The sequence below is a fragment of the Mustela putorius genome, unplaced genomic scaffold (genome assembly GCF_011764305.1).
Source record: "Mustela putorius furo isolate JIRA1106 unplaced genomic scaffold, ASM1176430v1.1 tig00003847_pilon_pilon_pilon, whole genome shotgun sequence".
NCBI classification, from domain to species: Eukaryota; Metazoa; Chordata; class Mammalia; order Carnivora; family Mustelidae; genus Mustela; species Mustela putorius.
Window position 1 is genome coordinate 120,198 of NW_025422000.1, and position 15,099 is coordinate 135,296.

The following is a 15,099-nucleotide window of genomic DNA, read 5'->3' on the forward strand; positions in this document are numbered from 1 at the left end:
ACCAGAGAAAAATTTGTGCTTGAGAATATTATCTATATAATGTGCTTTGTACTTCCTGCTTAGCCTTTTCTTTCACTGTGCTGTGTTTTTTAAGTTATCTGATATCACTGTGAATTCCTGAGCAGCACAATATGAAGTATTATATTAGAGCCACAGTAGTCTCCTGGCATCTCTGAATAAATATTTGTGCAATATTAAAAATAAGTTAATTGAGCTGGCATTTTATTGAGATAAAAATTTCACAAATGTGTTCCTATAAGCTTATGAAAGGCCCTTGGAAATTCATTTTATCCCATATCGATCACCAACACCGGAAACATACTTTTATCTTATTAAATGCCACCCAAAATTCTGAGATATTTGAAATACCCTTTTTTGTTTATTAATTCAGAATGTAATGAAAGGTTCATTATTTTCATGTGACTTTGAGATCTTTTACAAATATTATGACTTGTAATACTTAAAGGAATAGATTTTAATTTTTGTTTTATAATCTCGCCTAATGCACCATATTTGTTTAATGGTTCTCTTGGTGCTATAAAGAATTAATAGTATTCAGAAGAGCTAAGGCAACTCCAAGAGTATTAGTCTACTTTCTGTACCTGATTTTTCTGTAGAACTTTTTTTCAGATTGGCCTGTCATTTTATTTTATTTTAAACTATTAATATTTTTTGATAAAGTGATTTTTTGGCAATAAATTTCTTTTGGCTTATATATTCAAAGTATCATTTGATTCATGATGATCTTGTATTCCTTGTATTGTTTTGAATGATTGAGGTCTTTTTCCAGAATGGTCAGTGAAACACCAAACTTCAGGAAAAAACCAACTAAATAAATAAGATTAAGAAGTGCCCAATGTTTATTGTTTGCTGTTTTGAAACCCCTCAGAGCTAATCCTCCTCAACACACCTATAAACACCTACGCAGATACAGGATGTCTCAGGCAGGGAATGCAGCCAAAGCTCTGAGCCTTGGTTTCCTCACACATTAAATTAGGTTAGAAATATTAGTACTTTGGGATGTTTGGGTGGCTTCGTTGGCTGAGTCTCTGGCTTTTTGCTTTTGACTCAGGTCACTATCTCAGGGTCCTGGGGTAAGCCCCACATCCAGGTCTGCACTCAGCAAGGAATCTGCTTGATATTCTCTGCCCCCCGCCCCGCCCCTACCGCTGCTTATGGGTGCATGCTCTTTGGCTTTCTCTCTGTCTCTCTGTCTCATTCTTGTTCTCTCTTAAATAAATAAATAAATCTTTCAATCTTTTCACAGAGAGGTGAAAAGAATTCACAGAGGTAATTTTGTCGGCACTTTGCACAGTGTCAGTGCATAATCAGAACCAAATAAATGCTGACTGGTATTTCTGCCACTACTGCTGCAACCACAGCATCTACTGTGGTAGATCTATTACATCTACTGTGGTTTTATTTATTCCTAACACTAGAGAAAAAATAACTAAAGGGTAAACCCCCACCTCCCGTTTTTGCTCCTCTCTTAACAGTAAATCAAGCCAACTAATGCTAACTTCAAGACAATTCCTTGGTTTCAAAACAAATAAGTCAAGGTATTTGTTTGGAGGGGGTGCTATTGTTTGCTAAAATATATGTATATTCCATATTGTCATATAGTATTGGATCTTTTCTGCTCAGAATTCCAGGTTTGCCCTCAAATGTGGTTCATGTCAATCAATCTCTTCAGTCCTATTTTCTAAACATTTCAGAAATTTAAAAACTAACAAATGCAAAGAAGGTAGAAAAACTTAATTCAAGATCAAACTGTAAGGTGTTTATAGAGACTGCAGCCCATCTATAATCCTTGAGAGGACTTAGAGCACAAAGTACTAATATAAGTTGAACAATGTATGTGGAGTAAGGCCACACTATGGCTTTGATTTCAGTGATCTGCTAAATGATCTTGGTATGGACAGAACTCACACAGGTTGATTAAGTAAAATGACAGACCTATCCGAAAAAAAAAAAAATGTAAACTTTATGTTAGAATTAACATCTAATGTAATTGTTAATGCCTTGGGAAAAACAGATGTTAAGTAAATAGGCTCCAATTTTCTTCGTGCTATTTCTTTAAGCTTTTTCTCTTCTCATCTGGGGACTTTTTCACTCTAATACTTTAAGACCATGTGCCATTTTAAACTCTCCGGGCTCAGTCAGGGGACCATGCGACTTGATCTCAGGGTGCTGACTTCAAGCCCCACCTTGGGTGTAGAGATTACTAAAAATAAGCAAACTTCGAAAATAAAATCAAATAGAGGTTAGAAGTATGGAATTATAAGGGCCCCTCCCGCCAGAGGGAGCCATTTCCTTGTGGGCTTGGGTTGACCCTGACCCTCCTGGAGTAACTTGCTTGCAGGCCCTCTGGGGGGGCGGGCCAGGTCGGTTGGAGACATCCAATCAGTGGGGCACGCATATATTTGCCGTGGTAAGTTGGAATTTAATTGGCCACCGGTATTGCTGAGGGAGGGTGACTGCAGTTTTCCCTGTTTGTTGCAGTCTCATTGGCCACGTGTGTGGGCGGGGCTCAACCGCCTCCATAAAGATTAGTCTGCAAGGCAGGCAAGTAGTGATAGTCGTCTGGGTAGTAGTGGTAGCGTTGGGGTCGTTGGGGTTGTCGGGATTGTCAGGGTCATTGGGAGCGTCATGGGCCTCAACAGGGAGCGGCCTCGCCTCGCGGCCTGGCTTCACCAGGTAAGGGGAGTGGTCTGGCCCGGCCTTCCCTCGGCGGGTAAGGGGAGCAGCCTGGCCTGGCCTGGCCTGGACTCGCCTCGCCTGGTCAGGGGAGCGGCCTGGCCTGGCCTCACCTCAATGGGTAGGGGGTGGCAGCCTGGCCTCCTCTCGCCTCGCCCGGTGAGGGGAACCGCCTCCCGGGGTGAGGGGAACTGCCTCCCGGGGTGAGGGGAACCGCCAGGGTCCGTGTCCTGGTCCTCGTCGCCTCTTTGTAAGAGAGGGCCCCAACTGGTTGGTTTGATTTTCGATGCTTGGTGCGAAGTAAAGCTTTGCTTGACTTTCACTTTGCGTTGGTTTCATTCCTTTGATCACGGACCCCAGCAGACTGATTACTATTAAAGAAAGCTTTATAAAAGCCCACAGGGCCTTGGCAAAACCTCAAGATTATGTGCTGAAAATTTAAAGGGCCACAGAGATTTCTAAGTCACAAAAATCAGTAAAATGAATTTTATGTAAATTAGATACTAATATTAGTGTCGAGAATAAAAAACAATTGCCATTTAGTTTTGGTCTGGGGGTAACAGGGAATAGTGATGACTGCAGGGAGGGAAGGGAACTTGTGGTTGCTTTTGCTCCAGGCTATTGCTGCCATTCAGGAATCTGGAACCTGGGTTGATTTTTTTTTTTTTTTTTCTAGTGTTTGAAGAGGGACTGTAATGATTGATTTTTATGTAAATGTTCTTATTAAATGGAAGCCGTTAAAACAATATCTTAACCAGTTGTGTTATGTTCAAAAATACCTCCACTTCTTTCAATCTCCGCTTTAGACTTAACTCATTGCCTTAAGTCAATGGAAGTTAAATATCCAAAAAAGATGACTATTATTAATCTACTTTTATGGGTTGAGTGGTGAGGATGAGACGGCAGGAACTGAAATCACAGAAACACAAGAGAAAAACAAAAACTTAACAAAGTAACAAAAGTTGACAAAAAACACAATTCAGAAAAGTTTGCTTTTATTTTGGTACGTTATTGAAATCACTTAATAAAATTCTGATTTTTACTCTTCGTTCAATTTTATGCATCTCCGAGATTCCATTGATCATGGTTGTGGTTTTTCCTTCATCTTCTGTCCATTTTCACTAGTGGCTTTCTAGCCACCTCTTAACCACCCTTAAAATCTTGTGCCTTGTATGTAGTTAGAGTACCGATGACATGCTGATCCTTCATGAATTCTTTCCCCTGAGAAGTCCTGAAGAGCACAGTTCTGTCATGCTGCCTTTTAACACATTGAGGTCAAACAGAAAACACTAAATAATGTTTTTTAATTATCCTCTCAAATCCCAGGAAGTTTAAAAAGTATGGTTGTATGGTGAAAAATTATCTTCGCCTAGATGTTGGTGATGTTAATTTTGGAATAATAGTTGTTTTGAGAAAGAATAAAACATCTTTTGTGGGAAATTAAGTATATATTAATAGGCTCTCAACAAATATGACATTATAAATCCTTTTGATTCTGAATCATGAAAAAAAACACCAACATTCCAAGATTTTTTTGGTCTGGATATTGACATAGTGTTTGGTATCACTGTGATGTTTTTAGGCATCTATCTGAGTAACCCAGGGTGGCATATATTTTCTTTTAATGGTTTGTAGAGAGATAGATGCCCAAGAGGGTCAGTCTTCAGTGCTACTGAACAAGTGACAAGTGATTTATTATTCTCTCAGTTTTTGGAGTTTTATACGGATGGAATGTTGTCATGGCAATCTAGGGACAAACTAATATCTGTTCCAAAAGATGAAAACATGCTGCCCATACATTTTCTGTAGCATCATATAGTCTGATGGAGAACAGACATGCAAACTCAAAGTATTTTATAATTGTTGTTCATTGTGTCTGAGTTGAAACTACACAACAAAGGGAGCTTTAAAAATTCCGCTTTGTTTGAAAGGAACTTTAAACTCTGCCTAATAATTTTATAAAAATGTGGTGGACTTTTTACTTATAATCTAACGAAATCATTGTGGGACATTGCTAAAGCCCAGGAAGCCAGAAAAAATTACTTATTTTTATAATGTAGCCCAGAGATGTTGATAATGCAGATGCTTTTAGTCTCAAATTTGTGAATCTCCTTAACAGTGCTATAGGTATTTTAGGATTGTATATACCAGGGATGCTCAACTGCACCACTGTGGTGGTGCTGAGTCATGGCAATGTGGAGAGACATTTTTGGTTGTTGCAACTGGGATGGTAGTTGCTGTTAGCATCTAGTCAGTGCAGGCCATGAAACTCTTAAATATCCTACATGTAAGGACAAACCCCACAACCAATATTTTTCTGGCGCAAGTGTCCAGAGTGTTAATATTGAGATACCCTGGTATATGATGATGAAAAAGAAAAGCAATTGTATGATATTTTTATACTCTAAGTTGCTGATGATTAGATATATTCTAATATCTGGGAAGATAATACAATAGGGGAATTAATACTACACAGTCTGGTGGTCTTTAGAAACGAAGATCTAGTAAAGAAAATATTTTTTACTTATACCACTAAACTTATTGAGTGCTTACCAAGTGCTAGGCATTGTTGGGAGACACTGGGGAAACCCAAGTGAACAAAACAGATAGACTGCCTTCACAAAGCTCTGGTATGAATGTGGGAGACTAGTAAACTAATACATAAAATGGGACATGGAGGAGCAGGTAGTGCCATAGGGTAGATAAAGTGGAGTAATGGGGTAGGTAGGTAATGATAGAGGGTGGGAAAGGGAACACTTAGACTGGATGGCCATGAGAGACCTGAAGCTTAGGAGTGAGTGACAGCAGGAGGCAGCCTGATGAAGTGGGTTTTAGGCAGAGGAAGAAAGTTGTGAAAAGGTGTCAAGGTGGAAAGTAGGTGTGGCTTGCTGGGAAGGCGCAGAGAGGTGGCTGTGGTTGGGCAGTGGTCCAGAATCGGGAAGCTGGGATGAGACAGAATACAAGAGGAGGGAGGGGCCAGATCATGCTCATTTCTTTTTTAGGTTGAGAATATTCCATTGTCTGGACGCATTTATCCATTTACTTACTGAAGGACATCTTGATTGCTTCCAACTTTTGTCATTTATGAATACAGCTGCTATGAACTTCTAGGTGCAGGTTTTGTTATGGATAAATTTTCAGCTCATTTAGGTAAGTTCTAAGGAACACGATCCTTGAATTGGCATGGTAAGAACATTTATGGGAAGAATATGCCAAACTGTTTCCAAAAGTGGCTGTATCAGTTTGCATTCCCACCAGCAATCAGTGAGAGTTTCTGATTATTCGCCATCCTGCCAGCTTTTGGCACTCTGAGTATTTTGGATTTTGTCCTTTCTGATAGGTGTGTAGTATCTCATTGTTTTAATTTGCAGCTGCCTAATGACACTAGATTTGAACACCTTTTCATATGCTTATCTGCCATGAGTATATCTTCTTTGGTGAGGGGTCTGTTCAGTTCTGCCCATTTTTTAATTTCATTGTTGACTTTCGTATTGTTGAGTTTTACTTTGTACCTTTTGGACAATGTTTTGTTTTTTTTTTTTTTATCACATGTGTCATATAATTCTTAGGGAAATACTTCCTGGTTTGTGGCTTGTCTTCTTCTCTTGTCATTCACAGAGGAAAAGTTTTTAATTTTAATGATGTCTGGATTGTCAATTATTTTTTTCATGAATCATACCTTTGGTGTTACATCTTAAAAAGTCATCACCATCGGTGGTGTCACCTAGAAATTTTCCTCTATGTTAATTCTAGGCACTTTATGGTTTTGTATTTTATATTTGGGTCTGATCCATTTTGAGCTAATTCTTCTGAAGGATGTAAAGTCTGTGTCTAGATGATTATTATTATTATTATTATTATTGTCTTTTTACATGTGGATGTCCAGTTGTTCCCAGCACTGTTAGAAAGACTGTCCTTTCTCCAATGTATAGCATAGCCTTTGCTCCTTTGTCAAAGCTTATTGAACTATATTTGTGTGAGTCTGTTTCTGGGCTCTCTGTTGTATTTCATTTATCTATTTGTTCTTTAACCAAATCCATATTGTTTTGATTATGGCTTTATAATAAGCCTTGAAATCAAGTAGTGTCAGTCTTCTGACTTTTTTCTTATTTTTTAGTACTGTTTTGGCAATTCTGAGTCTTTTCATTCTCCATATAAACTTATCATTTTGTTGATACCCACAAAAGAACTTGGTAGAATTTTGATTAAAGTTGTGTTAAACCAGGTTGGGAAGAACTAGCATCTTGACATTACCAAGTCTTCCTGTCCATTAATGTGGACTACCTCTCTCCACTTATTTAGTCTTTTTTGGTATATTTTTATCAGAGTTTTGTGGCTTTCCTCCTGTTGTACATATTTTGTTAGATTTATACCTAAGTATTTCTTTTTTGGAGGTGCTAATATAAATGGTATTGTGTTTTTAATTTCAGTTCCATTTGTTCATTGCTGGCACAGAGGAAAGTGAGTGAATTTTGTATATTAACCATGTATCCTGCAACTTTGCTATAATTGCTTCTAAGTTCCAGGAGGTTTTTTTGTTGATTCTTTAGCATTTCCCACATAGATAATCATATCATTTGTGAATAAAGACAGTTTTGTTTTTCCTTTCCAACCTATATGCCTTTTACTTCCCTTTTTGTCTTATTATATTAGCTAGGAAATAGAGGACAATGCTGAAAAGGAGTGGTGACAGGAGACATTCTTGCCTTGGTCCTGATTGTAATGGGAAATTTTCTAGTTTCTCACTTTATATATGATGTTAGCTGTAGGGTTTTTTTTTTTTTTTTAAAGATTTTTTTTAAATAATGTTGAGGACATTCCCTTGTATTCTTAGTTTACTGAGTATTTGTAATGAGTGGGTGTTGGAATTGTCAAATGCTTTTTACTTCATCTTTTGATGAGATCATATGATTTTTCTTTTTAGACTGGTAATGTGATGGATTTCATTAACTGATTTTAGAATGTTGAACCAGCTTTGCATACCTATGGTAAATTCCCCTTGGTTGAGGAGTACAATTGTTTGTAGACATTTGTGGCTTTTATTTGTGAATATATTGCTTAGAACTTTTATACTTATAAGAGATATTGGTCTGTTATTTTCTTGTGAAGTCTTTGGTTTTGGTATTAGTGTGATGCTGGCCTCATAAAAAAAGTGAGGAAATATTTCTTCTACTCATGTCTTCTGAAAGAGATTGCAGAGACTTGGTGTAATTTAAATGTTTGGTAACATTTAATAATTATTATTTTTTTCAAATGTGTGTAGATATGTTTTTATTATTACAGTAAGATCATTGCTCAGTTTTAGCACCTAGCTTCTCATATGCTGAATATATGTTTATTGCGTATTGTCTGCCTCCTCCCACTAGAATAAGAGCAGAAATTCTTGACTATTTTGTTTATTTGATATGTTTTATATGCCTAAAACAGTGGTTCTCAGTGTGTGCTTTGCAGTTTCTTGGGGTTTTGCAAAATCCTTTTGGAGAATATAGAAGGTCAAAGCTATTCTTGTGGTAATACTAAGACTAAGACTTAATTTGCTTTTTTCTGCCCCACTGTGCTGTTGCTCACACTGGTCGGGGAAAATCAGTCATGTGTAAAACTGCTGATGTTTTAGTGTGAATGGAGCAGTGGCACCAAATTCTACTAGGAGCTACTACATACTTCCTGGTCCTCCCTCATGAGGGAGTGACAAGGGGATGCCAATTTCACTTAAAGCTGTAAAAAATATGAGTTTTATTAAGTCCTGACTCTTGAGCATGTGCCTTTTTAATATTCTGTGTGATGAAATGGGAAGTGTACCTAGTACTTCTGCTGCATACTCAAAAATATGGTTGTCTCCAGGGACTAGAATTTGTGATTGAGTTGCTATGGAACATTATATTTACTTGAAATAACAACTGTGAGATAAACTATGTTTCAGTTTCAGGGCACTCAGGCATTTGGCAGATACTTTTTTACAAAAAAAGAATGAAGTAAGCTTTTCACCTCAAGGAAAACAACTAATAGTACTTGTTGATGATGATAAATTCAAGTTTGCAAGTAAACTTCGAGTTTTGGAAAATTTATATCTATGAGCTGGATACTTTCCTAATACCTACAGATTTTTCTATTGAGTTGGATACTGATATTAACTATTGTGATGGTGGGTTTTCTTTGATATAAAATAACAAAATGTGTTAATATCTTGAAGATATATTTAACTCCCAGTGAATCATTGCTAAAAAAAAAAAAAAAAAAAGTACAGCATCAAGCATATGTAATCGATCCCTTCAAACTGCAGATAGATTAGTTGGTTTTAATGCAACAGAGTGTGGAGAGTTCACTGATATCGTTGGTTTCAGATTAAAAATCATGACTACCCTTTAAGAAATGACCACTTAATGAAGTTTGGTGTTGTATTAAAGAAGAATATCCACAACTATCTGAAAATGTTATAGCAATGAACATGTCTGTGTGACTTTTAAGAGTGATCTACTGTGCGTGCCTGACAGGAAGAGTGGGGAGGACAAAAATGAGTTGAAGGAGATAAATTAGTACATCAGAATTATAAAGTAAACTGGTACATTCTGAGAATGAAATTCATCGTGGAGTTTGTCTTACCCTTTCAACAAGCAGTGGCCCAGATGGGCAGACATGGAGGAAGGGAATTGCTGTTTTCGCTCTCTTTTATCCTCATGAGTTTTCTTCCTTCTTTTACTCTCTTGGTAGCACATTTGTGACATTTTTAGCTTTCTTAAGCTTTAATTAATATATGGCATTTACCCCGTTTTACCAAATACATGGTAGGAAAAAAACAAAATGGAAGAAACTGAAGAGGAGATGAAGAATTCTGTTCTTGGTGTAGGGAAAGAGAAGCCCCTGACTGCAGTGAATCTAGGAATGTGTTGTGCAATCATTGTTAGCTGAATGCTGGCAAACTGAGTTCATACTGACACACCTGCAAGCTGGAAGGCACAAGAAAGGGTAACTGTGAGCCTCACCTCTTCCAAATGCAATGTAGTCTGTCTTAGGTCACTGGTCTCTGCATCTCCCTAGCCTTCAGACATATTATGCCCCGTTTATGCAGCCCATATTTGAGGTTCATGGTCCAAACGGTATCCTCTGGTATGATTATCAGGAACACCAAGTGGCAGATCCAGAGGTTATTGTGAATAGAGGGAGCTGACATAGGGTTTGAAAATAAAGAAGAAATAACTGAACCCATTTTTGCTATTGAGACTCACTTATTTCTTCGCGGTCTGTTTCTTTAGTCTTTGGAAGAATAAACTCACAGGAGTGTTCATCAGATGTGGTCTCTATACCAATTGCATCAGAATCATCTGGGGAACTTACCAACGTGCAGATTTCTGGGTCCTCAACTAGTCTGCTGAGTCAGACCTTCTGGGGATAGGGCAATCTGCAATTAGAAGAAACTCTCCAAATTTCATGCACAATAAAAAGCTTGAGAACCACTGGCATTACAAGCTTTTTCCAGTACTTACTTTCAATGTATTCATATCAAAGTGAAAATGACCTAATTCTGATGAAACTCTGGACCAATAAGAATTAATGAATGCAGAGATAAAACAGTGTATGAAATCTCTCATGTATTTTTGTATTTAGGTATTAATGACTAATTGGAGAAAAATGCTCCAATTACAAAGACTGAAAGGACTTTGTAGATGCTGGTTTTTTACAAGAGGATTCTGAAAACATGTTATTTTTCTTTATCTTAGGGAAAGAAGACTTACATGTTTTGTTAAGAATGTCAGTTTTAGTGATTTTGTGCTCTAGGCAAACTATCTGAAATCTGACTGAACGATGTGTATAAAATGAAGCTCTTAGAAAGATAAATGCCTCATCAGAAATGTTAACAATTTCCAGGTTTTCTTTCATATACAGTTAAACAAAAAGTTCCATGTTGTCACAGAGGCTAAGAAGATAAAAAGTCAGGTGAAGATACAGTTTTCTTTCTTAGTTTGTATGTGCCTTTCTAACTCATATTTTGATCCATTCGTACTGTCTCCTTACTTTAATTCATGGGCTTCAGAATGTGATTGAGTTTAGCTCCTAAGAAAAGGTTTATAAATGTAGAGGTGAACTTTCGGTTTTGCTTGCATGAGAGGTTACCTGTTTACTGTGTGGTCAACACGAAATGTAAACTAGGCGACTACACCACCATGTTATTTTAAGACTAAGTGGAAAGAACTGATGGAGCCTTTTTGATATGAGTGTACAAAACCAAATCTAAAATTAAAAATGAGACTGATAGTGATTCAAATGGGCAAAGTCAGAAATTTGAAATCTCTTTTCATGAGTAATTTTACTTAACTCTAGATAATAGTTCAAAAATCATATCACAAGTTTCCAATTAAAAAAACAAGGACAAGACATCCATTACTTTCTTATTAAGTTTATTTAATTCAGCCGAATTATTTCATTCTGTTGAGGCTGTTAGTATTGATGTGGCTTCGTAATTATAGACTGAAACATGAACTAATTGAATCAGGAATAGAGATGAGTTTGAAGCTAATGCTAGGAATGAGGTCCTATGGCTCATTTTTTAATAGTTTTTTTTGCTTTTCTTTTTACTAATGTTACAGTATGCTCACAGCCAAATATTCTGTGCATAAGGAGGTATACAAAGGTCACTTTAACCACTGTTGCATTTTGATATGTGCTACATATTTTTTCTTAGTATGAATGCACACTGCCATTACACAAGTATATTTATGCCTATATGCTTGTGTGTGTAATATGTATTTGTGTGTACATATAAGTGTGTACCTATCAAGAAAGCTGTTTGATAAATTTGTTCATGAAACAATATTTTATAGACATCTATTTACACATATTTCTATGAAATTTTTGTCACATTCCACTTATGATTATAGTTCTGCATAGTATTTTGTAATTTGCATGTACCATTATATAAATGATTCCCTTTTGAATGGGCATTTATGTTGTTTCCAATGTTTTCACTTTTGTAATTAATATTTCATCTTATCTGAAAAGTTTTCTTGAGATAAATTCATGGAGGTAAGAATTTCTGGGTTAAAGGGTATGCCCATTTAAAATTTTGAGATATATGGTCAAGTTATTCCCAGATATGTTGTGCCATTTTATACCCCCCCCTTTTTTTAGAGAGGGAAGGGGGAGGGGCGGAGACAGAGGGAGAAAGAGAATCTTAAGTAGGCTTCACACTCAGCCCAGAGCCTGATGTGTGGCTCTGTCTCACAACTCAGAGATCAGGACCTGAGCTGAAATCAAGAGTTGGATGCTTAACCAACTGAGCCACTGAGGCGCCCCTGTGCCATTTCATATTCTTACTCCAGTGTGCTTGAGGGTGATTTGGAACATTATGAGCAATACTGGGCTTTCTTAATCTCTTAAGTCTTTGTAAATATAGCATGTCAAAAATGGGATTCTTACTTTAATCTTCATTTGTTTGATATAGTATCCAGAGGTTCCTTGGAGAGTCTGTGTGCCCTGGGGATTGATGGGCTATGTACTCATACCCCAACTTGGCTGGTAGTACTTGAAGTTCTTAAGACAGACAGGGAAACAATGATTTCACCTGGTTACTAGGTGGCTAATGAGCAATGTCTTGAGGACACAAGTGACTGCATGGAAAGTCACTTCTCCTTTTCCTTCCTAACTTTCTCTTTTAAGGCCCAATATAAAAAGCTCTTTCTACTCTTTTCTTCGTTTGCAAAAATAATAGCTTACTTGGTCATGGGTCCAAGTTTAATTAATGACTTATTAAGGAGAGTCCAGATCTTTGAAATACTAAGGAACTTTTCTGCCTACCATAGGGCTTTGGAGAGCCCTGACCTGATCCCAGAAATGCAAAATCTGGCTTTCTAAAACTTGGCAGGGGGTAGTTAGGAAGGGAAGGGAAATTGTTTCATTCCTTCTTGAAGAGTCACTTTCTTTCTCTCTTTCTCTTTCATTCTCTTTCTATCTTTGATTCCCTACTTCTTCCTTCAGTCTTTCTCAGTCTATCTTAGTTCCAAAGGATCACCTTGGAATTTCTGACCCCTCCCCTTTTTAAAAAATCAGAAATCCCATTTTTCATTAGATCTTGGTGTTTTGTGCTTCACAAGACTTAGAAGTTTAGGAAACATTTGACTCCTGTTTACCACAGAACAATGAGATCGTGATGGATAAATTTAGTTCATGTATATACATGGTCACTTTTGGGCTTGCCCCCAAATTCTGAAGGATATAATTCCCAGGGAAAAACCACTGTGAACCAGGGTTTCACTTTTTACAACAAAACTATTATTCTCAGTAGTTATTGGGTTTTTAAACTCTGGCTTCCTACAAAAATTTCAGTTCTAATCAATACCCTGTTATTTTACTAACCTAATGTTGCCTTCACAAAATCTTTTTTTATTTGTTTGTTTCATGCAGGCATTCTTACAAGAATGAACCAGTGTGCAGCATCAAAAATTGATAAAAATGTAACAAAAGAAACAGTAAAGGTGAGGAGGCATAGTCAGCCCTTAACCCAAGTACACATTCCCTTTTAGTTAAAATTTCTTCTGTGGGATGTTACTCTAGGCTTTTCAGCTTCTCCTCAGTTCCACTATAAGTTCTGCACCAGTTACTTGTGTGGGCAACCCTGAGATAAAGGGAAAGAGGGTTTGGGAAAAGAAACAGAGACTGATAAGGATGGTGAGAAGACATGGAACAACTTTCTGCCAAGGCCTTAGGACAGTTTGAAAAGACTCCTGACCAAGAACCTCAGTGTCTGTGAGCAGGGGGGAATAGAGCCCTAAGTGGAAGAATTGCCAGATGTGGCTTAGGAAGGCAAGGGTAAATGATTTGAGTGGTTCCGTGGTGCGGATAATGTCTGCATAATGTCTTCAACTCAGAAACACATGTATAAGCCCTTCCTTTTAGGCTGCAGGAAAGGAAAATGATGAAGGGTTTTGTAAAGGGGGGAGGAGGTAAATGAAAATTAATTGCACTACATTACTATTCATTTAAGCTGCCTAAATTATTATTGATGTTTATTTTTGGTGCTGATTTGCTGTTTTATTTTACAAAAAATAAAAAAATTCCCAAGGATTTTTATAGGCTCTTCTGACTATTTTTTCATATAATTAAAAATGAACTTTCAAATTCTCTTACCATGGGAGCATTTTAGTTTGTGTGCTTTAGGTCTCAAGCAAAAGACACTTATTATTCAAATGACTTGGAGACACTTCAGCTCTCAATTGGGGACTCCAGACAGAAGAGAAGGTTCAGGACCTGTGACTCAGGGAGGTCGATAAGATTGCCAGGTTCTGTCTAGCTCTTCACTTTGCCATTCAGGTTATCCACTTTGCCCCAGGAATGGCTCCTCTCATCCCTGCAAAATGACGTTGTAGCTGTCCAAGCTATCACTTCCAGACACAGCACCTTTCCCAGAGGGGAAGCTGTCCATTCCAGGATGCCGTTCCAGAACCAAGAAGAAGCCTTTGCTCTGAAAAGCCTACCAGCAAATCTGCCTGCACTATGTTACCTGCTGCCCATTCTCACTAATGGGTTTGGGACTGTCATGCTTGGATTTAGTCACTCGGGCTTTTCCTGAGAGCCAGGAATGGGTTCCTGGTTCCCAGAGCTGTGTAGGAGTAGAAAGGATGTCCATACAAAATTGGTCCTCTGCTCTCTGGGTGGGTGGAAAGGATAAGCATGCCCTGAAATTTTCAGCTTGGAAAGAGAATACATCCTCTCATGGACTTTTTTTTTTTTTTACCTGCATCATTATTGCACTTATATTTATTTGTAGATGCTGTTCTCAAACATTGAAGATATCCTTGCTGTACATAGGGAATTTTCAAAAGTCGTGGAAGAATGCCTGCATCCAGAACCTAACGCTCAACAAGAAGTGGGAACCTGCTTTCTTCACTTTGTAAGATCAATTTCTGTTTATTTTGGAAGCTCTGCCCCACCCCACCCCCCAGATTTTAAGGTTTAGCTTTTGGCACAGTAGCATGTGAGAACTCAGTGTAGAAGTAAAATGTGACACGGAAAGTTTGGGGTCTTTTAAGGCCAATGAAATCTTCCACTGAGAGCCAGAAAGGGGGGATGAGGGCCTCACATCATCCATTTTATTCAGTGAAGAACAAACAGCCTTTTCTTTTTCCCAGCAAGTTAGTTCTTTGCATCCTCTGTAGCTTTGAGTCCTAATGAATATTCAGGCTGTTCATAATGAATGGATTTTTATGTTTCTCCCAAAGACAGAGCATTTCCCTTTTGAGGCAGAAAATCCTTACTCTTATAATGGCGTGATGAGCCTTTTGTGAGTCAGAATGTTTCCTTGTTAATCGGCTGGTGACAAGCCTGCGGGTGAACAAGGGGTGTCACTCTAGGTACACAGACACCAGAGTCTTGGTGTTTCTCAAGGGTAGTTTCTCAGAAGGTCATACTGAG

The 15,099-nt window shown here is 37.8% G+C and overlaps 1 protein-coding gene across 1 annotated transcript in view; it reads left to right on the forward strand.

The window, feature by feature from the left end:
* Positions 1-2,649: 2,649 nt before the first annotated feature.
* LOC123387219 (phosphatidylinositol 3,4,5-trisphosphate-dependent Rac exchanger 2 protein-like) overlaps positions 2,650-15,099 on the forward strand; it is a 52,911-nt gene continuing 40,461 nt past the window's right edge. The window contains exons 1-4 of the mRNA XM_045063240.1: positions 2,650-2,900; positions 5,792-5,847; positions 13,093-13,163; positions 14,456-14,578. Coding sequence (XP_044919175.1) covers positions 2,650-2,900; positions 5,792-5,847; positions 13,093-13,163; positions 14,456-14,578 — 501 coding nt within the window. The remainder of the gene's footprint in view (positions 2,901-5,791; positions 5,848-13,092; positions 13,164-14,455; positions 14,579-15,099) is intronic.